General features: G+C 42.8%; 2 protein-coding genes across 3 annotated transcripts in view; one reads left to right on the forward strand and one right to left on the reverse strand.

Moving 5' to 3' along the window:
* Positions 1 to 8,386, reverse strand: part of acad11 (acyl-CoA dehydrogenase family, member 11) — a 48,448-nt gene extending 40,062 nt beyond the window's left edge. Inside the window, exons 1-11 of the mRNA XM_038972570.1 lie at positions 7,207 to 8,386; positions 6,998 to 7,097; positions 4,652 to 4,777; positions 4,325 to 4,486; positions 4,037 to 4,201; positions 3,724 to 3,865; positions 3,393 to 3,514; positions 1,341 to 1,447; positions 1,121 to 1,226; positions 636 to 713; positions 250 to 388 (exon numbers count right to left, since the gene is read on the reverse strand). Coding sequence (XP_038828498.1) covers positions 250 to 388; positions 636 to 713; positions 1,121 to 1,226; positions 1,341 to 1,447; positions 3,393 to 3,514; positions 3,724 to 3,865; positions 4,037 to 4,201; positions 4,325 to 4,486; positions 4,652 to 4,777; positions 6,998 to 7,097; positions 7,207 to 7,334 — 1,375 coding nt within the window. The 5' untranslated portion in view covers positions 7,335 to 8,386. The remainder of the gene's footprint in view (positions 1 to 249; positions 389 to 635; positions 714 to 1,120; positions 1,227 to 1,340; positions 1,448 to 3,392; positions 3,515 to 3,723; positions 3,866 to 4,036; positions 4,202 to 4,324; positions 4,487 to 4,651; positions 4,778 to 6,997; positions 7,098 to 7,206) is intronic.
* On the forward strand, positions 6,973 to 12,604 carry LOC120027589 (ubiquitin-like modifier-activating enzyme 5). 2 transcript variants are annotated; one of them, XM_038972571.1, is made up of 12 exons: positions 6,973 to 7,959; positions 8,112 to 8,157; positions 8,328 to 8,417; positions 8,553 to 8,662; positions 8,900 to 8,986; positions 9,360 to 9,444; positions 9,555 to 9,659; positions 10,251 to 10,378; positions 10,619 to 10,754; positions 10,896 to 10,974; positions 11,070 to 11,176; positions 11,595 to 12,604. In XM_038972571.1, exons 1-12 carry the CDS (start codon positions 7,781 to 7,783, stop codon positions 11,676 to 11,678), a joined length of 1,236 nt encoding a protein of 411 aa, XP_038828499.1. In that variant the 5' UTR covers positions 6,973 to 7,780; the 3' UTR covers positions 11,679 to 12,604. The 2 variants fall into 2 exon arrangements, with proteins under 2 accessions (XP_038828499.1, XP_038828501.1); XM_038972573.1 differs by lacking the exons at positions 6,973 to 7,959; positions 8,112 to 8,157 and having other exon boundaries at positions 8,322 to 8,412.
* Positions 12,605 to 24,619: the final 12,015 nt, after the last annotated feature.

Consider the following 24,619-nt stretch of genomic DNA (forward strand, 5'->3'; position numbering starts at 1 on the left):
GTGATTTTACAGTGCGATAATGTTATAACTCATCATAACTTAATTTATGACATAATAATGACGTAAATATGAGACGTGAATACAAGTATGTTTCACATCATTAGATTAGATACATTTATTAATCGTGAATGGTTCCCGAACATGAAAATCATCTACCTGGTCGTGCATCAGCAAAACACGTTGTCCTAAACTTAGCACACTATCAGACAGTAACTTCAACAGGCTTAATCAGTGGTGACCATGCCTTACCAGGGGCCTGGCAGTTGAAGAGGTCGGGGGCGTAGAGGCATCGTCCCGTTTCCTCTGCGATGTGGGCGTAGTCTAGCTGACTGAGACCGCTTACTGCTGGCAGGAAGAGGTTCCACAGCCCCGCCTCCCTGGCCTTCGCCTAGGGGGGTACATCTTAAATGACCTCTGAACTCAAACACCGCTCTAGGGTGAAGTTTCCCCTTGGTACAGATCTAGGATCAGCTTCCCCCTCCCCCAATCCTAACCTTAAGCGTTAATGGGGAAAATGCTAAACTGACCCAAGATCAGTGTCTAGGGGCAACTTCACCTTACTCCTCAAACACTCTACAAGAGCTGACCATCAAAAAACACCAACATCACCCCCCCCCCACCATGTCCTTCCTTACCTTCAAATCCTCTATCACCTGGGGGGTGTGCCATCTCTGGGGCGAGTGGGCGTGTTTAGAGTAGTACTCTGCGACTTCCTGGGGGAAAAACAGTCAGAGTCATCCACCGGCGAATATACAAAGTGTGGACCGATTCAGGAGGTTGCAACTTTACAATAAATAACATTCAGACAGAAATGTATAATGTCTACAGAAGAGACAGACTCAATGAGGATATGGAATCCTCAGCTCTTCCACAAGTGCGTGTCTTGTATCTGTTGTTGTTTCCATTTAATACGTCCCAGATGCTCTTTACGAGGCATGTGACAGAATGAACAATTTGTCTGTTTTTTGACGGATGTAAGTGTGAGTGCACTTAGCTTGCTCCCTCCAGCACTCTCTGTACCCCATTACCCTGACAGCCACTCTGACTCATACAGTGCCCTGTAACAAGGAGTTCCTCCTACTGTCTTCTCTGCTCTTGACCCCCTGACCTTTCAACTGACCTGCTGAGCAGGAAGCACGTGTTGTTTCATGAACTCTGTGACCTGCTGGTGGACAGCCTGGCCTTTAGCAGTCTGGAGGAACAGTCTGGCATCGGCAGGGACCGACCTGGAGGGGCAACAAACAGCCAGACACGCACAAACACCATTTCACACCATAATACACACAGGCACTATTATGAGATGATAGACTGTAGTTTTAGTAGCATGTCAACCAACATACTTCTCTGCAATCTGCAGCCCAACCTGGGCCAACGGCTCCACACTCTGGCCAAACTGGGCAGCATTGGGAGCACTGGCATTGCCCAGGAGGTGGCGTGCATAGATCCCCTATAACAGAGAAAGAGAGAGAGAGAGAGAGGGGGGGGGGGGGTTACAGACATACACACAGACACACAGAGACAAGATCTTCTGTGAGCAGAGACAGTTTCGAGAAATATCTCAGTCCTAGGAAGTCCTTTATCAGTAAGACAGTATTATCAGCAAGAAAGAGGGAAAATGGTGTCAAAGACAGATGAAAGCTGATTAATGAAAAAATGATTTGTATAGATCACAACACAGGAGTCTGCTTTGGTTTGCCGTGTTTAGGTACAGAATAGAGATAATGAAAGCAGACAAAACAAAGTGTGTGCGTGTGTGTGTGTCTTGATGAGATAGATGAGATGAGAATGTGGACCTGGGAATAGTTTGAGCTCATTAGCTGCCTCTTCAGCTGAACAGTGCCAAAGAGATGACAAGTTGAGAGATACAGAGAGAGAGAGAGCATCAAAAACGGTTACACTGTGTGTGTGTGTGTGTGTGTGTGTGTGTGTGTGTGTGTGTGTGTGTGTGTGTGTGTGTGTGTGTGTGTGTGTGTGTGTGTGTTCCTTCATTTACACCAGTCCATCTGGCATTTCAATGGCCATCATGTGCATTCAGGAACATGTGCCATCAGTGAAAAGGTGCATCCTATCCAGTGGTGTAAAGTACTTAAGTAAAAATACTTTAAAGTACTAATAAGTTGTTTTTTGGGGGTATCAGTACTTTACTATTTATATATTTTTGACAATTTTTACTTTTACTTCACTACATTCCTAAAGAAAATAATGTACTTTTTACTCCATACATTTTCCCTGACACCCAAAAGTACTCATTACATGTTGAATGCTTAGCAGGACAGGAAAATTGTCAAATTCACACACTTATCCAGCGAACATCACTGGTCATCCCTACTGCCTCTGATCTGGCGGACTCACTAAACACAAATCCTTCATTTGTAGAGATGTCTGATTGTTGGAGTGTGCCCCTGGCTATCCATAAATTTAAAAAACAAGAAAATGGTGCTGTGTGGTTTGCATAATATAAGGAATTTTAAATGATTTATACTCTTACTTTGATATTTAAGTATATTTTAGCAATTACCTTTACTTTTGATACTTACAACCTCATCCTAATCGCATTAGCCTACGTTAGCTAAACCATCCCGTGGAAGGGACACCGATCCCGAAGAAGTTTTAAGTAACGAGAATTTTCCAGGACATAGACATATCTGATATTGGCAGAAAGCTTAAATTCCTGTTAACCTAACTGCACTGTCCAATTTACTGTAGCTATTACAGTGAAAGCATACCATGCTATTATTTGTGGAGAGTGCACAATTTTGAACATGAAAAGTTCTTAATAAACAAATTAGGCACATTTTGGCAGTCTTGATACAAAACTTTTAACAGAAATGCATTAGTTCATTGGATCAGTCTAAAACTTTACAAATACACTGATGCCATCTAGTGGCCAAAATCTAAATTGTGCCTGGGCTGGAATAATACATTATGGTCTTTCTCTTGCATTTCAAAGATGATTAAAAAAAATACAAAAGAACGGTTGTTTTTTTTCTTTGTATTATCTTTTACCAGATCTATTGTGTTATATTCTACTACATTCCTTTCACATTTCCATAAACTTCAAAGTGTTTCCTTTCAAATGGTACCAAGAATATGGATATCCTTGCTTCAGGGCCTGAGCTACAGGCAGTTAGATTTGGGTATGTCATTTTAGGCAAAAATTGAAAAAAAGGGGCTAATCTTTAAGAGGTTTTAAGTATATTTAAAACCAAATACTTCTAGACTTTTACTCAAGTAGTATTTTACTGGCTTTATTTTTTGAGTTATTTTATATTTAGGTATCTTTACTTTTACCACCACTGATCGTATATTATCATAGTGTGTGTGTGTGTGTGTGTGTGTGTGTGTGTGTGAGAGAGACAGACAGACAGAGAGAAAGAGAGTGTGAGACAAACCTGAGCGATCCCTGCCATCTTAAAGACAGAGAGGGCCAGGTAGAAGTTGAGCTGATGCAGAGAAGATGGGATCTCTCGGCACCGGCAGTAGATGGAGATCAGGTCCTCAGGAGAAGGTATACCTGGCCATTTAGAAATAAATAGACAGGAAAAAAGAGAGAGTTAATCAATAGCATTACAAAGATGAAAATCAAATCAGGCCACATAAAATCCGAGCTGTAGAGAACAGAGTAGGATTACGTTGCGTTCTTGCTTGATTGTTTAAATTAGGGTTTAGAGCTCGTAAGCTGATTCTAGATCTGTGTCAGATATAAGAGCTCAGAGGTCATACCCTCCACACCCCTCAGGCTGCCCATGCAGCTGAGGAGGCTGAGGCTGCTGGGCAAATAGTGGGGCATCAGGAAGTAGGCCAGGTCTGCCATTGGCTGGCCCGTGGTGGAGAGCTCCCAGTCCAACACAGCCACCACACGAGCCTAGAGACAGATAACATTTGTCCATTAGATATGCACACTTCAGTCATTCATTTCCTATACCACATTAGTCTCATACACAATGAAAAACACTTTTAGAAAAGTGCTATAAAAATGCAAATATGTTTTACAGTATTATTACTGTTTAATGTAAGCTTCAAGCCATGTCTCAACCTCAGTAGGATGGAAAATCAGGTTGTCCACTCGAAAGTCGCCATGGACAAGGGCCACTTCATTATCATTGGTGGGCAGGTTGCTCAACAGCCAATCAGAAAGCTTATCCATAGCTGGAATTTCTTTGTGGGCAGCTGCTCTGTATTGCTTTGTCCACGTAGACACCTTTTGGGTAATAAACGGTCAAAGTGAAAATTCTATTTTAATACCAAAGTGGGGTGCAAATGGGAATAGAAAGGGGATGGAATAACATGGAACGGGAATAAGTAGAGGATATCTATCTTCTACCTGTCTCTTGCAGTAGCCAGGCCCTCTCCCGTACCCGTCTAGGTCCACGGTGGTTAGGTCCAGGGAGTGAAGACGGGCCAGAACCTCCACTGCAGACACATACAGGGCTGCCCTCTCCGCTGCACTCACCCCTGGGAGCCTCAGGTCCTGGAATATACGCCCCTACACCACAGAGAGGGGAACACAATGATATCTGACCAAACGGTATACAGAACGTAATACAGAGCTCATCAATCAGACATAACAGAGGGAGAGTTTGTGTGTAACTCCTACTACAGCTCATTTTAAGGCTCACACAAGTTTGGGCGCTGTGCAGCTTTGACCTACCTGTACATGCTCCATCAGGTAGAACTCGGTTCCGATCACCTCCGCGTCAGTGCAGTGTAGCAGTGGCTGGGGTACTGGGAACCCAGCAGAGAACAGGGCCTTCTGCACTCGATACTCCCTGTCCACCTCACACACAGAAAACAGAAATGTGATCCGACAGCCCAACGGGGAGCGGATGACGATAGTTTCGACTTCACAGTAGGGCCGTTTTTCAGAAATGCCTACTGGAACATGTGAACTTTCATGTGCCTTAATTGCAAACTTGTATGGGATCCGTAAATATCAATAACAATGTTAAATGATGAGCCTAGTTTAGCCAAGGAGAAAGCACTGAGCTATAAATCAAATCAAATTTTATTGGTCACAGACACATTTAGCAGATGATATTTCAGGTGTAGCGAAATGCATTTTTTTTAATGAAAAAAATGATGATTATTATTATTTTTTTTTTATGTAATAACACAAAAATGTTTTGGGCTAATTATGTAAGAAACAATAACACGCAAAAAAACGAAACACTGCAAAGTTGCTTAGGTGCTAGAAGCAGTGCTGCCATGTCTATATAGGGAGAAAGGCAGGATCCTTCCTGGCTAGCCATGATTGGCTGAGATAAGGGGAGGGGTATACCATGCGTTTCTATGAGATGCTGAATGGGGGCGTAAACAAAGTAGAGCTCTCTAGCACTCAACACAATCTTTCAAGGGCTTTTTTTTTCTCTTACTTGTCTCCTAAGTGGGATAACAAATGTATCAACTTTTAAAGCAGCATACTTTCACATGCATACAGTGTATGATATGCCATTTTGGAGCTCTGAATTTAAATGTTTGTAATAAAAATAGAAACTGTTGGGATTTTTCGACATAAGCCTCATGGGACGGGCTGTCACAAAGGTCAATCCTTCCAAATAAATAAAAGTAATGCATACATTACATAATGTATACAATCAAAAGCAATTTGTCGGGCTATTATTACTACATTCTCTAGTCTATCCCAAGCATTGACAAAACCGTATACGTAGCAAAAAAGCTGTAAAAACTAAGATATTTGTCCTCCGAAGAAGGGGGTGGTGGAGGGGTTAATAATAATATATATATATATTTTTTTAATGTTAAACACTCCAGGCACCCGAGCTATAGACTGTTCTCTCTGCTTCCGCACGGCAAGCAGTACCCGTGCATCCAGTCTGACATCAACAGGCTCCTGAACAGCTTCTATCCCCAAGCCATAAGACTGCTAAAATAGCTAACAAAATTGCTACACGGACGATCTGCGTTGACCCTTGTATTTACATATTTCTTTTTGCACTGTCTCCATGCACACTCACAGGACTTTACATATATACGCACACTAACACACACACATTTATCCTGATACCTAGCAGTGGTGTAAAGTACTTGAGTAAAAATACTTTAAAGTACTACCTAAGTCGTTTTTTGGAGTATCTGTACTTTACTATTGATATTTTTTTACAACTTTTACTTTTACTTCACTACATTCCTAAAGAAAATAAACGTTTTACCCCATACATTTTCCCTGACACCCAAAAGTACTCGTTACATTTTGAATGCTTAAAATGGTCAAATTCACGCACTTATCAAGAGAACATCCCTGGTCATCTCTACTGCCTCTGGTCTGCTTCATTTGTAAATTATGTCTGAGTGTTTAAGTGTGCCCCTGGCTATACATAAATGAAGAAGAAGAAAAAACAAGAAAATGGTGCCGTCCGGTTTGCTTTAGATAAGGAATTTGAAATGATTTATACATTTACTTTTAATACTTAAGTATATTTTAGCAATTACATTTACTTTTGATACTTAGGTATATTTAAAAACAAATATTTTTAGAATTTTACTCAAGTAGTATTTACTGGATGACTTTCACTCTTACTTGAGTCATTTTCTATTAAGGTATCTTTACTTTTCCTCAAGTATTTTTACTTTATTTTTATTTTTACTTTTACTCAAGACAATTGGGTATTTTTTCCACCACTGATGCCTAGTCACCTTACTCCTGTCCTCTACCACTCAAGTAGCCTATCCCTGCACATTGGAAATATGGTATTGAAACTGTCCCTGTATATAGCTTCTTACTTTCTCGTGTTTTTCTTATTTTTATTTCTCGTGTGTTTTGTTCTACCGTATTTTGTTTTTTAGTACGACATTGATATTGATCACTGCATTGTTGGGTTTAGACCTTGCAAGGCATTTCACTGTACTTGTAACGTTAAACTTTGTCTCCCTCTACTGGAGAGAAATAATACAGCAAAAACTGTGTCAAAGAGCACAGGGCCTTTTACTACGGCTCTTGCTCGTTATTTATCTAATTATTGAGAAGGTTTTGAACTACCTTGTGAGCACCTGGCAGAAGCATACCCGGCGGTTTCTTTCTCAGGACATAGCTGTCAGAAGGGGTCTGGATAAGGAAGGTGGGGTTGGATTGTCCAGCACTGAAATAAATGATCAGACACGGAAGGCATGGAAAGTGATTCACTCCATTTTACGAAGCATGATAATTTCTATGGAACTGGAGCACTTTAGATAAAAAGGTGAGCATACCTGTATTGTCTGACAGTGAACCTGTCATTGTTGGACACCCCTCGTGTCTTTCCGGACAGATATCGCTGAAGATTGACAGTGTTGAATCTGTGTTGTTCCCGAACAGGAGTTGCTGTTTGGTCTTCCATAATTTCAGTGTGGATTAATTATTTGTCAAAGTCATAAAGTTGAATGAATTAGCAAATCTCGTACAATATGGATTGTCGAATTGAGGTGAGCGTCAGTGTTTTGCAGATCAAACCTTGCGCAGTCAGAAGTTTTCTGTAAAACGTCGCTACAAAGAGTGACTTTTCACAGATCGGTAAATGCACAGATTTGCTGATGGCACGCACTGGCCGATGGTCGAATTTTTTAGATGCCGTAGAGATCATGTATTTATAGGACACTTTTTTTACTCAACGCAGCTTGTTTCTGCCCGGACTGTATTTACACAAACGCGGATTGCCAGCTGATTCGAGCTGTGTAGACGTGTACTAGCCCATCGCTTGTAATCTTTATGTAATTGTCGAGGCTTTTCAATCTAGGCATTTTACACTTGAACAACGGAGTAGTGTGGCTTATTCCTTAAATAAACATGACCTCGATCGAAGAACTGAAGCTGCGAGTGAGGGAGCTTGAGAACGAGTTGATCAAGTGTAAGCAAAAGCGATGTACGGCGATGTGTGCCGAGGAACCTGCCGACAACAACCAACCTCATCACAGACCAAGGATCGACAAAATGAGTGCAGAAGTAGTGGACTCAAACCCTTACAGGTATGGTGGCTGTCGAAATCTAACTGCCGCGAATCGAGTCATTTGTGCTCATGAATACATAAGAGAGTACATGATATGGTTGACACCCCAGAAATAAGGGCCACATACCGGCATATGGTGTAAACTGCTTACCTCATGTTCTTACCTTGCAGTCGTCTGATGGCTTTGAAGCGAATGGGCATTGTTGAAGATTACGAGGTAAGATACAATTGTATGTAATAATATTATCGGGTACACATCTAAGGTTGCACAATTTCCCCAATATTCTGAGGCTTTCTAGAAATCCCTGTAGTAGGAGGATCTAAAACCCTACACAGATCTAATATGACAAAATGGCATGCATTTATTTATGTTCTACTGTTCAACAGAAAATCCGGACGTTCACTGTAGCCGTGGTGGGCGTTGGAGGAGTTGGAAGTGTGACTGCAGAAATGCTCACAAGATGTGGCATTGGTAAGGTAATACAAAACTTCACATTACTAAATCAACATATCTTCCTATCATTCGTTTCAACCTCGTGTTTCCCGATGGACAACGTCCATCAACTCAACGTGCATTGCGTCATTCTGCCTTGTTGTCATCTCTTTGTACAGCTCATCCTGTTTGACTATGACAAAGTGGAGCTGGCCAATATGAACAGGCTGTTCTTCCAGCCTCACCAGGCTGGCCTCAGCAAAGTAGAGGCAGCTGAACACACACTCAGGTACAGTGACCCGAGGGGCCACGTTCAAGTAGGCGAACATTGTGGAACATTGCCAGATTTTTTAAAAATGTCGTCGACATACTTCCACATTCTACATGTCAGAGATGTTGGTCCTACGTCATATGTTTCTATCTGAACATTCCACAACATTGTGTCCTGCTAAATGTGCCACTGGTCTGATAAATGGTGTAATGTCACGGTAAGGCTGCGTACATGTTTTTTACGTTCTGTCGACAGGAATATCAACCCAGATGTGCAGTTTGAGACCCACAACTACAACATCACCACCATGGAACATTTTTCACATTTCATGGATCGCATAAGGTGAGAACTCGTGTCCTCTCCGGTCTCATAAGTGCCGTATACTACTGCTTATGCGGTCATTTCTGCAGAGCGTTTTCCGTATCGAATCGCTCCACTGTGCTGTCCCACACAGCATGACAGTGTTGCCTCTCAGTTCTCTGACTGTCAAGTTGATTCAGAAAAAGTCATTGCCTCACGGTGTGACGTTGGAGGATTTACTTTACACGATGAGGACAACTCTGAAGTCAACGCACACACATCGCATCAATACATCTAGAAAGTGGGGTTGTTTTTGTTCAACTTTCGTGATCTACCATAACACAAATAACTTCTGAGATGTCCACGTGATCGCTACATGGTCGTTCTGTTTTCTAAGTACTCTGTTTTGTCTCAGTTATGGGGCGCTTCAGGAAGGAAAGGCCGTAGACCTGATTCTGAGTTGTGTGGACAACTTTGAGGCCCGGATGGCGATCAACGCAGTCAGTACTAAAATATATATATATATATCCCTCATTCCCTGACAATAAAACATACAGTATTGAGTTGGTGAAGATCAGATGATGTATGTGGGTCATTTTCTCGTTCCTAGGCGTGTAACGAGCTGGGTCAGATCTGGATGGAGTCAGGTGTGAGTGAGAACGCCGTGTCCGGACACATCCAGCTCATCATCCCGGGGGAGACGGCCTGCTTCGCAGTACGTCACAGCACACACTTAGGATGTGTCCCAAATGGCACCCTATTCCCTATTTTTGTCCAGGGCAAAACAATTATTTTGACCAGGGCCAATATGGCTCTTGTCAAAAGTAGTGCACTATATAGGAAATAGGGTACCATTTGCAATATCATTTTTCGACTTAAAGACATGCTCTGGTACTTTGGTGACTACTAAGTATTTTTTTAAACCTTCTGCTTTGGGCTGGATGTGTCAATGTCTAGTTCATGTTTTACCTCAATTAGCCACGCAACCCCAGTTTGAAAGCGACTGTTTTTTCGAAGCTTTACCATTTCTCTCTACATTTCCCCCCAAATTCGAGTTCCAGCCAATGAGATTCAGCCCCTTCGCCATTTGAGTAACAGCTAGCAAGTATCACAGCCAGCAGAGCGAGAGCAATGACGTGGTGCACATATCTGCACATATGTGATGCAGTACTCAATTTTCGGGGACCACTTTTGGCTCGTGGGCACTACTTTCAGAACTACCGGAAGTATACAAAAGTACCGGAGAATCCCTTTAATAGGAAGGATGGCACGTTGCAAACACAAGCTTTGATTGTCCCTGTGACAGTGTGCTCCTCCTCTGGTGGTGGCGGCCAACATTGATGAGAAGACCCTGAAGAGGGAGGGGGTGTGTGCTGCCAGCCTACCCACCACCATGGGTGTGGTGGCAGGGATCCTGGTCCAAAACGTCCTCAAGTAAGACCTGGGTTACATTCGTTTGTAAATGGGACCTGGGTCATATTCATTAGGCGCCACATGGAAGAAAACAGACTCAAACACTATCGGAACTTGTCCAATAAGCAACACTTTGTTTTCTGTTGAGAAGCATTTTGCGACGGTGTGGCCTAATGAATACGACCCTGATCATAGCCCAACACAAAGACCCATAACAGGGTTTCCTATGAAGATATCCTAACAGTGGTTCATGGTCCTCAGGTACCTGTTGAAGTTTGGCACAGTCAGCCATTACCTGGGCTACAACGCCATGCAGGACTTCTTCCCCACTATGGCCATGAAGGCCAACCCCACGTGCGATGACCGCTACTGCAGGAAACAGCAGGACGACTACAAGGTGACTGACCAAGGAGGCCCTCTCCTCCTTTTTCTTTCTCTGTCTCTTTCTGTCTCTCTACTTCACCCATCATGACCTGGAGGTGTGTACAGGACCGGGTACAGTTGTAATTCGGTGGTGTGCGTGTTTTGTGGTCCACAGAAGAAAGAGGCCGAGCGACCCAAAAAGGTTGTAGAGGAGGTGGTGGAGGAGGAAGTGGTTCACGAGGAGAACGACTGGGGTGAGTGTAGCGAGAGCGTTGATATTGCCTCAATGTATTGTCCATAGTAGGTGATCCTGTCTAGGTGCCATTACTGACCTATGTTGCTCTGTCAGGTATTGAGCTGGTGTCGGAGCAGACCGAAGAGGAACTCCATGCGGCTTCAGGCCCCATCCCCGACCTCCCAGAAGGCATCACTGTGGCCTACACCATCCCTGAGAAGGTCAGTACCATACAAGCCTCATAAGAATACTACGATGTTCTTTTAGTTTTTTTGACGAACGCCGACAATGCATAGCCCCTTGAGGGTCATAACGCCTACCACAGGAGATTGGTGGCACCTTTAATTGGGGAGAACTGGCTCGCGGTAATGGCTGGAGTGGATTAGGTAAAATGGTATCAAACACATGATTTCCATGTGTTTGATACCGTTCTATGTTTTCTGTTCCGGGCCATTATTATGAGCCTCCTGTGATGACTAAGTAGGCAAAGTTTGTTATATAAGCTACTCTGTATGGTACAAGTACAAACAAGCTAAGTCACCAGACACTATTTCTGGGCCAGTGGAAGTAACCGGTACACCTCAAGGAGGCATCTCAAGCAAGTGTGAAATAATAGTGACTTCTGTCCTCCTTTTCCAGGAGCCCGGGGCGTCAGGAGGGGAGACGGTGGAGGAAACGGAACAGAGTCTAGAAGAGCTGATGGCCAAGATGAGAACGATGTAACCGGGACCAGAAAGACACCTCAACTGTCAGACAACCATCCATCGTCGTCGTGCATCGCTTATCTCCGCAACATTGCAGTGAAGCTACCACCCTTTTCTAATAACGGAGCATCGACACCATACAGTATACCCCCTGCAATGGAGCTTTGCATCTCCACGTTCTTAAATCAAGCACGATTTTTCTTACCCACTATACGTACTACAGTATCAATACGACATAATGCATGTACTTCTGCTCCTTTGACATGAAAGGGAATGCAATGCATGGTTAATGAGCTCAAGTGCTGCTGTTTATGATCTTCATATTCCCCAAGGGTAGAAATTTACTAGTGTAAGCCTGTTCAATATGGAAGCATATAACTGTTGAAATTCAATTAGAATTTCAGCATTGGAGAGCACAAACTGGATGCTGAAATACCCTATGCTGCCCCTAAATTGTATGTAATTATCTTAAATAAACTTTTTCTTGATGTAATGGACCAGGTACATACAGATGTTAGTTATATAATTCATTATGCTTGTTGACCTGAGAGGAAATACTGTTGTAACACTCAGAGTTGAATAAGTAATTGCTGTTATGGATACAGTCTCGGACCAACTATTACTACTGTATGGAATGCTAATTAATTAAATTGTTAATGCATTACATCCTTTCTTCTAAAACATTTTGAATGATCGCGAATGAGGCCTAATGTTTCTCTGCATGACAATCCTGCCTTAAATGTATCTGTTCCATGTCTATCTCTGGTCCGTAGTGTTACGACAACAACGAGTGGCCTCTGCTACACGTTGTGGCGCTATGGACCAGTGCTACTCTCAGCTGTTTAAACTGATACAGATGTAACTGAAACTTTCTCTGCTGAAACTGTACCGACTAACTCTCTGTTTCCACACTTTGTTTCAATAAAGTATTTATTAGCCAGTTGATTATAGTTTATGGTACTCCCTTTTTTCTTAAAAATGTCTTACACAATGATTGTGTTTGTGTGCCATTCAGAGGGTGAAGGGGCAAGACAAAAGATTTAAGTGCCTTTGTTTTTGCCTTCTTATTTTTGCCTTCTTGGGTACAGGAACAATGGTGGCCATCCTGAAGCATGTGGGGACAGCAGACTGGGATAGGGAGCGATTGAATATGTCCGTAAATACACCAGCCAACTGGTCTGCACATGCTCTGAGGATGCGGCTAGGGATGCCGTCTGGGTCAGCAGCCTTGCGAAGGTTAACACGCTTAAATGTCTTGCTCACGTTGGCCATGGAGAAGGAGAGGGGGGCCCACAGTCCGTAGTAGCGGGCCGGGTCGGTGGCACTGTATTATCCTCAAAGTGGGCAAAGAAGGTGTTTAGTTTGTCCTGAAGCAAGACACCAGTGTTCGTGAAGTGGCCGGTTTTCTTTTTGTAGTCCGTAAAATCCCTGTAGACCCTGCCACATACGTCTTGTGTCTGAGCCGTTGAATTGTGACTCCACTTTGTCCCTGTACCGAGATTTAGCTTGTTTGCTTGCCTTGCGGAGGGAATAACTACACTGTTTATATTCTGCCATATTCCCAGTCATCTTTCCATGGTTAAATGCGGTGGTTCGCGCTTTCAGTTTTATGGGGAATGCCGCCATCTTTCCACGGTTTCTGGTTAGGGTAGGTTTTAATAGTCACAGTGGGTACAACATCTTCAATGTACTTCCTTATAAACTCCCTCACCGAGTCAGCATGTAAATCAATGTTATTCTCTAAGGCTGCCTGGAACATTTCCCAGTCCGCGTGATCAAAACAAGCTTGAAATGTGGATTCCGATTGGTCAGACCAGCGTTGAATGGATCTAGTCACGGGTACATCCTGTTTGAGTTTCTGCCTATAGGACGGTAGGAGAAAATTAAGTCGTGGTCGGATTTGCCGAAGGGAGGGCGGGGGAAGGCCTTGTATGCATCGCTGAAGTTATAGCAGTGGTCCAGTGTATTGCCCACGTGAGTGCTGCAATCAATATGCTGATGGAATTTAGGTAGCCTTGTTCTGAAATTTGCTTTGTTAAAATCCCCAGCTACAATAAATGCAGCCTCAGGATATATGGTTTCCAGTTTACATAGAGTCCAGTGCAGTTCCTTGAGGGCTGTCGTGGTATCTGCTTGAGGTGGGACATACACAGCTGTGACATAAACCAACGAGAATTCTCTTGGGAGATAATATGGTCAGCATTTGATTGTAAGGAATTCTAGGTCAGGTGAACAAAATGATTACACCATGAGTTGTTAATCATGAAGCATACACCCCCGCCCTTCTTCCTCCCAGAGAGATGTTTATTTCTGTCGGTGCGACGCATGAAGAAACCCGGTGGCTGTACCGACTCTGACAACATATCTCGAGAGAGCCATGTTTCCATGAAACAGAGAATGTTACAATCTCTGATGTCTCTCTGGAAGGCAACCCAATTTCACCCACCTTGTTGACTGGACATTGGCGAGTAATATACTCGGAAGCAGTGGGTGGTGTACACGCCTTTGAAGTCTGACCAGGAGGCCGCTCCGTCTACCTCTTCTGCGGCGACGTTATTTTGGGACGGCCTCTTGGAATAGATCCAATGTCCTGGGTGGTGGTCCGAACAACGGATCCGCTTCGGGAAAGTTGTAATCCTGGTCATAATGTTGGTAAGTTGACGTCGCTCTTATATCCAATAGTTCTTCCCGGCTGTATGTAATAACACTTAACATTTTCTGGGCTAACAATGAAAGAAATGATACATTAAAAAAACAAAATACTGCATAGTTTCCTAAGGACTCGAAGCGAGACGACCATCTCTGTCGGCGCCATCTTGCTGAAGAGCCAACTTTCCGGGACATAGACATATATTATCTGCGCAGAAAGCTTAAATTCCTTTTAATCTAACTGCACTGTTTAATTTACAGTAGCTATTACAGGAAAAAATAACATGCTATTGTTTGAGGATTGTGCACAACAACAAAACACTTTTTCACGGCAACTGGTTTGATACAATCCCCTCTGAAGGTATATAATGTACTCACATTCAGTAATCTTGCTCTGATTTGTCATCCTGAGGGTCCCAGAGATAAAATGTAACATCTTTTTGTTTGATAAAATCATTTTCTATATTCAAATGTAGGAACTGGCTTCTACAGTTTGACGCCACTGCTGCCTCTGGCTCCACACCCCATCCCCTGGCCATCTAGATGTGTGAAAGTTAGTGTATTTTCTGTAGGGAAGCTAATGATCCATCATGTATGACATTCCTGGGAGTGTGTAAACTTAAATGCTTTATTACTATAGCATTTTTGTATGTTCTCTATAATTATGTACTTGAAAATGTATAAATTGACCAATTCGGCACATTTGGGCAAACTCCGGGCAGACTTGATGCAAAATATTGTGTAGTGAGGTTATTCTTTCCTGGATAAGTCTGAAACATAGACACTGCTGCAATCTTGTGGACAAAATCTAAACTATACCTAGTATCCTATGTTAATGTGTGGCCTTTCTCTTGCATTTTAAAGATGTAAAATTAATGTAGGAGAATATAACACATTCGATCTGGTAAAAGAATACAAACTAAAAAACAATAAAAATAAACCATTTATTTTTTCATCATTACCACAAACTTCAAAGTGTTACCTTTCAAATTGTATCAAGAATATGCATATTTTTGCTTTAGGTCCTGAGCTACAGGCAGTTAGATTTGGGTATGTCATTTTAGGGGAAAAAATGGTCCGATCTTTAAGAGGTTCATGGAATTTTCCATACACATTACCCACCCACCCACCCACCCACCCACCCACCCACCCACCCACCAACACACACACACACACACACACACACACACACACACACACACACACACACACACACACACACACACACACACACACACACACACACACACACACACACACACACTAAAGCCATACTGCAGAAAGAGAGTGGCACTGTGCTCTCATGTGTCCTCACCATATGGCCTTTCTGGCGGGCAGTCTTTTGGCGAATCCTCACAGACCTCTACTCAGTTTTTTCGGCTTGCTCATACCTGTTAACAGATGACTCGTCAATCACAAAGCATTATTTCTTATAATACAGCATGCAGAGATGACAACTTCACTTGAAACCCATCCACCCACGCACCAGGGTTTCTATTAGCCAGTAATTGTCCGATTTTGGCCCAAAAAATAAATGAAAAGCCGATAAATAAAATGTGTAGATGGCCAAATTGTCCGGTGCTGCCCTGCTGCTGATGAGAAGTAGAAAACGAGAGAGGACCCTTGGCCTAGGCTACTGTTGATTGCGAACATGTCTGCCTGCCAGCCCCTGTACCTGTTTCGCTGGGGCCTGCTGCTGTGTCAAGTGAGCCACTCTCGCTCTCCTTTCCCGGGGGAAAAAATGCTCCTGGGGAAAGAAAAGTGTTCTGATTGTATAACATTTGAATATCTAATTGCTGGGAAAACACAGCTATCCTGTTAGATACATGGAGAGAGCTTTCTGTAGTTATACTTTTTATTGTTCAAACCCCATTTTGAGCTCAATAGCAACTATTTTACAAACAAGATATTTAATATGGCTTTGAGTGCATACTGTAGGCCTAATAAATAATAAAAAATATATTAAATGTACTATTAGATTAATACATGGCTACTATGAGTGCGTATTATCTTTAGAGTTAGTGATCAAGCTAATGTGTTTTGAGTGTTCACTTCCACATGTGGTGAATTAGCCCCAAATAAATGTGCCTATGATATTAGTGCACATAAAGAGGTAGGCAAGTTCATCTCCATTTGAACAACAAAAATCGGAAAATTCAGGAGCCCTAGTTTAACCGTAAAATAAAACAACAAAATGCATAATTATCTACCCAAAATGCATGACAATCACTGGATTACGGTGCACATTTTGCACATAAAAATATTTTGAATCACAACATGAAATTATGAAACAACGTATTTCTTCAATACCATGTCTGTAGTCTATTACACTTTTTAATAAAGCACTGTGAATGAAATCAGGGCGACCTAATCATGGGCTGGTGCCACCAACTGAAAAACTTAGTGGCACCAGTGCCACCTGGGGAAAATGTTTGTCTGGAGCCCTGCTACAAGGGAAGTTTTAATATTGTACTGGACAAAGATGAGAAGAATATTGGCAAGGCCAAATGCAGGCTACTGTGCAACTCGCTATTCAAGGTAGGATGCAATTTTAGAACCTAATTTCTGGAACTTAATGGATTTATTGTATTTATAAATATTTGTTTTATCATTATTATTATTGTATATCATTGTTGTTATTATAGACCTATTTATTAATCTAAACCAGTTCTTTAAATATGCAAAATGTGTTTTGTTCATTCTGACGTCTTCATTGGCTAAATTAGGTTTTATCTGTCTTTCTAATTGTGTGCTCTGTATTTAGTTAGGTTATATAGCCTCTGTATAGGTTATAAGTAGGCCTGTTGTAAAATAAATATCATCAGCCTATTGGTGTCATTTATTGGGTATACGGTAGGCACTAACTTTTCTTGGTAATTGCTGCAATATAGCCTGTTCAAAAGTTTTGTGATGGTTTTAAACCAGTTCTGTAAGGGGTGCGTAACTGGTGGCAGGGAAGTCAGACGCAGGAGAGCAGAACTGGGTTGTAACCGGAGCAGTTTATTATCAAAACCAACGGCATCCAGAAATACAAAATATGGGTACAAAACCCGTCGCGCACCTGTCAAAATGTGCACAAGCTCTTACAACAAACAATTTCACACACAGACATGGGGGGGAACAGAGGGTTAAATACACAAGTAATGAGGGAAATGTAAACCAGGTGTGTGGGAAAACAAGACAAAACAAATGGAAAATTAAAGGTTAGGAGAGGTTAGTGGAGGAGTGGCGGAGCGAGTTCTGGGCCATCTCTGCCCAGGGCACGAATGCTACCCACTCCCCCGGCCGGTCCTGGCAGTAAGACCTCAGAAACCTACCCACATCCTGGTTAACTCTCTCCACCTGCCCGTTACTCTCGGGGTGGAAACCCGAGGTTAGGCTGATCGAGACCCCCAAACATTCCATGAACACCCTCCAGACCCTCAACGTAAACTGGGGACCCCGATCAGACACTATATCCTCAGGCACCCCGTAGTGTGGGAAGACGTGCGTAAACAAGGCCTCCTCAGTCTGTAGGGCCGTAGGGAGACCGGGCAGAGGAAGGAGACGGCAGGACTTAGAGAAACGATCCACAACAACCAGGATCGTGGTGTTTTCCTGTGATGGGGGGAGATCGGTCAGGAAATCGATCGGCAGGTGCGACCATGGCCGTTGTGGAACGGGTAAGGAGTGTAGCTTACCTCTGGGCAGGTGCCCAGGAGCCTTACACTGGGCCCACACCGAGCAGGAGGAAACATAAACCCGCACAGCGGGACACTGGAGAGGAGCGGGCTCTGCACACAACGCCTGCTCAATGTCCGCATCCAGCTCCCACACTACCGGCGCCACCAGGCAGGAGGCCGGGAGTATGGGGGGTGGGATCCATGGGCCGCTCCTCTGTGTCATACAGCCGGGACAGTGCGTCTGCCTTCACGTTCTGGGAACCTGGTCTGTAAGAAAGGGTGAAAACAAAACGAGTGAAAAACATGGCCCACCTTGCCTGGTGAGGGTTCAGTCTCCTCGCCGCCCAGATGTACTCCAGATTGTGGTGGTCAGTCCAGATGAGAAAAGTGTGTTTAGCCCTCTCAAGCCAATGTCTCCACGCCTTCAAAGCCTTGACGACAGCCAACAGCTCCCGGTCCCCCACGTCATAGTTTCGCTCCGCTGGGCTGAGCTTCCTTTAGAAGAAAGCACAGGGGCGGCGGAGCTTCTGGGGCGTACCCGAGGGCTGAGAGAGTATGGCTCCTATCCCAGCCTCGGACGCATCCACCTCCACTATGAATGCCAAAGAGGGATCCGGATGGGCCACCACGGGAGCCGAGGTAAACAGAGCCCTCAGGTGACCTAAAGCCATGTCCGCCTCAGCCGACCACTGCAAACTTACCGGTCCCCCCTTCAGTAATTGTCAAACCCTAGAAACCGTTGCACCTCCTTTACCGTGGTGGGCCAATTACGCACGGCCAATTACGCACGGCTGAAATGCGGTCACTCTCCATCTCCACCCCTGACATGGAAATGCGGTACCCTAGGAAGGAGACGGACTGTTGGAAGAACAGGCATTTCTCAGCCTTGACGTACAGGTCATGCTCCAACAGTCGACCAAGCACCTTGCGCACCAGGGACACATGCTCAGCGCGTGTAGCGGAGTATATCAGAATGTCATCAATATACACCACTACACCCTGCCCGTGCAGGTCCCTGAAAATCTCGTCTACAAAGGCTTGAAAGACTGATGGAGCATTCATCAAGCTGTACGGCATGACGAGGTACTCATAATGCCCTGAGGTAGTACTGAACGCCGTCTTCCACTCATCTCCCTCCCGGATACGCACCAGGATTTTATGTGAAGACATGGCATATGGGGGTGTAGTGATATACTCAATGGGCTGGATGATTCTCTTCTCGTCACTCATCTTGAAAAAACGTATCATAACAACTTGGAAATCAATCAATCGGCCATCATTAACACAATGGAAATATCAAATGATTTATGATTTAAATATTGAGATAGCATGGGCGCCCGAGAAAAATAAATTGGTACAAAGTGGCAATCAATAATGCAGGCACTAGGGATGGGGGGTGTGAGCATGCGGGTCTGGGCAGAGGAGATGTAGTCATTGTTTGTGTGTGTGTGTATGTTTGTATTTGGTGTGGGGAAAAATAATATGCATTCTTTTGGGGGGGAGGGGGTATGTACGTTACTCAAGGTGATTTGGCCTTTTTTTAAACACTGAACTTCCTGTAATAACAATGGAATATCAGTTTGACACCCGCCTGGCATTTAGTGAGTTTGACATCAGCTGACAGGCACTCTGTGTTGACGACACTCTTCACCTCTCTGGTGTTCTGAGGGTCCAGGTGGAGGGTGGGCCGCAGTCTGGAGAACCACATTCATATCACACAATCACCACATAGGCCACAATACATAGAAATGACAGAGGCACTACATATGCCCAAAATACAAACTGTAGATACATATTACTATCAGGTTTCAGATAAGGCCCAAAGTGCAGACTGTGTTGAAGTAACAATGTTTATTGTAACAACAGGGGCAGTCAAATGACAGGTCAAGGCAGGCAGGGGTTGATAATCCAGAGTAGTGGGGCCAAAGTACATGACGGCAGGCAGGCCCAGGGTCAAGTCAGGCAGAGGTCGGTAATCCGGAGTAATTTCTCCCATGGGCAAAGAAATTCAAAAGGGGTGATGATATTAATTAACAGTAATTTTGATCCAGATATGCAAATTGTCCAAACAGATCATCAAGGTAGATGGATTATTTTAAATATGTTGTTGGACAATAAACAGATATGGCTTATTGACCTATACAGTCCAAATAATGACGATCCAAGCTTCTTTGAAAATATACACTACCGTTCAAAAGTTTGGGGTCACTTAGAAATGTCCTTGTTTTTGAAAGAAAATCACATTTTCTGGCCATTGAAATAACATCAAATTGATCAGAAATACAGTGTAGACATTGTTAATGTTGTAAATGACTATTGTAGCTGAAAACGGCAGATTTTTAATGGAATATCTACATAGGCGTACAGAGGCCCATTATCAGCAACCATCACTCCTGTGTTCCAATGGGAAGTTGTGTTAGCTAATCCAAGTTCATCATTTTAAAAGGCTAATTGATCATTAGAAAACCCAATTTTGCAATTTTTTGCAATTATGTTAGTGCTCGCGTGCACTTCAGAACTAATCTTCTCCGGGGCAGGCTAACTTCAATTTGTTTTCCATGTTGATTCAACGTCATCACGTAGATCTTTTTGGGTTGAAATGACGTGGAAACAATGTTGATTCAGCCAGTTTTTGCCCAGTGGGAAGTGTCCAGACTATGTTTTTCAAGCTATTGCATTTTGAAATTTGCCCAAGGCAAACCAACCATAGACAGACATATCATCCATACTGTAGATGGCAGTTCCCATTCAAGTCAGGACTGGCAGCCATTGCTAGTGTACTCATGAGTTTACCAGTCAAATTGACAGGTTTAGAGGTTCCAAAAACCCCTCTATGGGTTATATGTCTATGGCCACCACAACGCAACTGTTCCGCATATAGAAGGAGTGATAGGAGTGGGAAAAAGGTGCTTGTGAATTAATAAGTACACCAAAGACGGTATTAACGATAAGTAATAAAATAAAGATGGCACTTCTTAAAACTTCTTCTTAATAGGGGGCGCCATTTCCACTTTGGGAAAAAATAATGCCCAAATTAAACGGCCTCGTACTCTGTTCTAGATCATATGATATGCATATTATTATTACTATTGGATAGAAAACACTCTGAAGTTTCTAAAACTGTTTGAATTATATCTGTGAGTAAAACAGAACTCATTTGGCAGGCAAACTTCCAAACAGGAAGTGAAAATTCTGAAATGGGTCTCTGTGAAGGGCTGCTCCTATTCAATTGCCTTGTATTTATGGACATGTATGCACTTCATACGCCTTCCACTAGATGTCAACAGGCAGTACAACGTTGAATGAGGTGTCTAGCCTGATGTGGGACCGAATGAGAGCTTTTGGAGTGACAGGTCAGCCATATTGGCAGTATTTTGCTGCGCACCTGGGAGCACCATATCATTTTCTGCAATGCGTTAGGTAGACACGAAGAAATGCTCCGTCTGGGACGTTATTGGATACATATGAGAAAAACATCATAAAGATGGATTTTCAACTGAGTTTGACCAGTTTATTCGACTTTTATTATGACTTTTGGAATTTTTCGTTCCATGCGCCAAACGTTCATGGACACGTGAGCACCATTATGCTAGCCAAAGTTGCTAATTCGACAGAAGAAATGGACATTCTAAAACCAAACAACGATTTATTGTCGAACTAGGATTCCTGGCACTGCATTCTGATGAAAGTTCATCAAAGGTAAGGGAATATTTATGATGTTATTTCGTATTTTTGTGGACTCGTTGGACTCCAACATGGCAGAGAATGGCTGAGCTCTGTCTCAGATTATTGCATGCTGTGCTTTGTACTAAAGCTATTTTTTAAAATCTAACACAGCGGTTGCATTAAGAACCAGTGTATCTTTCATTTGCTGTACAACATGTATTTTTCAGCAAAGTTTATGATGAGTTTTTCTGTTAGATTACGTGGCTGTGTAAAATTTCTCCGGACATTTTGGTGCCATTTGTGACTATGGCTGCAATGTAAAACTACGATTTATACCTATAAATATGCAATATAAAAAAACATAAATGTATTGTATAACATGATGTCATAAGACTGTCATCTGATGAAGTTGTTCAAAGGTTAGGGATTAATTTTATCTCTATTTGTGGGTTTTGTGAAAGCTATCTTTGCGGTGAAAAAATGGCGTTGTGTGTTTGGCTATTGTGGTGAGCTAACATAAATATATATTGTGTTTTCGCTGTAAAACATTTAAAAAATCGGAAATGTTGGCTGGATTCACAAGATGTTTATCTTTCATTTGCTGTATTGGACTTGTGATATCATGAAATTATATTATATGATATCCCTGTGGCGCTAGGCTAGGCTATGCTAGTCAGCTTTTCTGATGAGGATGATCCCGGATCCGGGAGGGGGGGTCCGTAGATGTTAAAGCTTTTTTCACACAATAGCCTGCTGAATTTGCAAGATAACTTTCATTTTGATTTTGGCACAAATGAAAATGTGGCACTTACTCGCCCATGGATTGATGTTTTAACATTGTCTCAAATAAGAATTCAGCGTTCGACTAGCCTTGTGCGACATGCATGCACAGTTACAAGCCTGCTAGAGTTTGAGGCAGGTCGGAAGAGCAATATCTGCCGTCGTAGTATGGATGAAGCCTGAGCTGGAATGTGAAGCTAACTGAAGCTGGCTAGCATTATAAAAACCTGAGTAGATCTAGCTTGCTTCGTAGTATACCACTCAGGCTAGAATTACTCTATTACAATCAAAGGTTCTAACTCAGCATACCCTCTGATATTTTCCCTCAGCTCCTGTGGTTCTGGACTCCAACACTGCCCACCCATTATATTTGGAGTCTGACGTGCCTGGGATTTACTTCTTCAAATACGAGCTGGGCTCGGAGGGCTAGGAATATGGGACACACAACTGGGAAGTGGATGTTAGAGGCCAGGAATACTGGAGGCTGGGTTTGACAGACGGAGCAATGGAAGGGCCAGGGGGCCAGCCAGACTGCTGTCTCTTGCACATACTTTAATGTTTTCAATGCTCAGTTCATGTTAGGGATCAACAAAAAAGATACACAAACTAGCCTAACTAGAGAAAGGGGAAGTAATCATGCCTTTCTAGTTTCTTTACTCAGCTCTGATGATGGGGATACATTTCTCGCATTCTTCTGTGGAGATTATTTTGACCTCCTTTGCATATGGAATACAGTACCGAATGAACGTATGAAGTTAAGACAATAGACAATATTACATTTGTCAAAACTATAAATAGACATTTATTTTGAACAACATAGCTCCTGCTAAGTGGCCTAGGCTCTGCTGTTAAAATAACCTTGAGAGAAGTGGCTTGATATGTTTAATCAGGAATTGGGTTTTATATGACCTGATAAATACATTTTTCTTTGTCAATCTTCTTTTTAGGCCTCTCCTGCTCTGTGTTGTTTGAGGGCATTCATTTAAACTAAAAGGAGAGAAGTGCTCACAGGTTGAAGACATTAAGGAGGCTTTTCGTTTGGAAGAAATAGTTTGTTTTCTGGCATCTTTTCATGGGATACTTATTATACCCACTTTAACTATTTGGGAGAAAGTAATGCCATGAGTTTTTCATTCATTTTGACCAGTGCATTCACTTTATCCACATTTTGTTGTTACAGCCTTATTCTAAAATTGATTCAATACATTTTTTCCTCATCAATCTATCATCAATCTATCTATCAATTCTCCATAATGACAAAGTGAAAACAAGTTTTTAGACATTTTGCAAATTATTTAAAATAAAAACAGACAGACAGACTCTTTGCTATGAGACTCAGGTGAGGTCAGGTGCATCCAGCTTCCATTGACCATCCTTGAGATGTTTGACCAACTTGATTGGAGTCAACCTGTGGTAAATTCAATTGATTGAACATGATTTGGAAAGGCACACACACACACACCTATAAAAATAAGGTCCCACAGTTGACAGTGCATGTCAAAGCAAATCTAAGCCATGAGGTCGAAGGAATTGTTCGTAGAGCTGAGACAGAATTGTGTCGAGGCACAGATCTGAGGAAGGGTACCAAAAAATGTCAGTAGCATTGAAGGTCCCCAAGAACACAGTGGCCTCCATCATACTTAAATGTAAGAAGTTTGGAACCTACCAAGTCTCTACCTAGAGCTGGCCGTCCGGCCAAACTGAGCACTCGGGGAGAAGGGCCTTGGTCAGGGGAGGTGACCAAGAACCCGATGGTCACTATGACAGAGCTTCAACCATATCTGCAGCACTCCACCAATCAGGCCTTCATGGTAGAGTGGCCAGACAGAAGCCACTCATCAGTAAAAAGCACATGACTGCCCGCTTGGAGTTTGCCAAAAGGCACCTAAATACTCTCAGACCAGGAGAAACAAGATTCTCTGGTCTGATGAAACCAAGATTGAACTCTTTGGCATGAATGCCATGCCTCACGTCTGGAGGACAAGGGGTCTGAATACTTTCCGAATGCACTGTATGCACAGCATTTACAAGAATACTATGCTTACAATAACAGATGGTAAAACAACCTAGAAAGAAGCTTTATTTTCATACAGGACCATAGGCCTGCCAACCATTCTTATGTACTGTAAGCCTGTATTGCTCAACACCACAATGCTATCATACCGTAGGATTCAACACTGAACATTATCACTGTAATGTAAGA

Source organism: Salvelinus namaycush, chromosome 33 (assembly GCF_016432855.1).
Source record: "Salvelinus namaycush isolate Seneca chromosome 33, SaNama_1.0, whole genome shotgun sequence".
Classification (NCBI taxonomy): Eukaryota; Metazoa; Chordata; class Actinopteri; order Salmoniformes; family Salmonidae; genus Salvelinus; species Salvelinus namaycush.

Excerpts from the sequence above, each read along its gene's own strand:
- LOC120027589 (XM_038972571.1), top strand. The coding sequence starts at position 7,781 with ATGACCTCGATCGAAGAACTGAAGCTGCGAGTGAGGGAGCTTGAGAAC. Across the intron at positions 8,158-8,327 it reads GCATTGTTGAAGATTACGAG|AAAATCCGGACGTTCACTGT; the intron begins GTAAGATACAAT and ends ACTGTTCAACAG. Across the intron at positions 11,177-11,594 it reads CCTACACCATCCCTGAGAAG|GAGCCCGGGGCGTCAGGAGG; the intron begins GTCAGTACCATA and ends CTCCTTTTCCAG.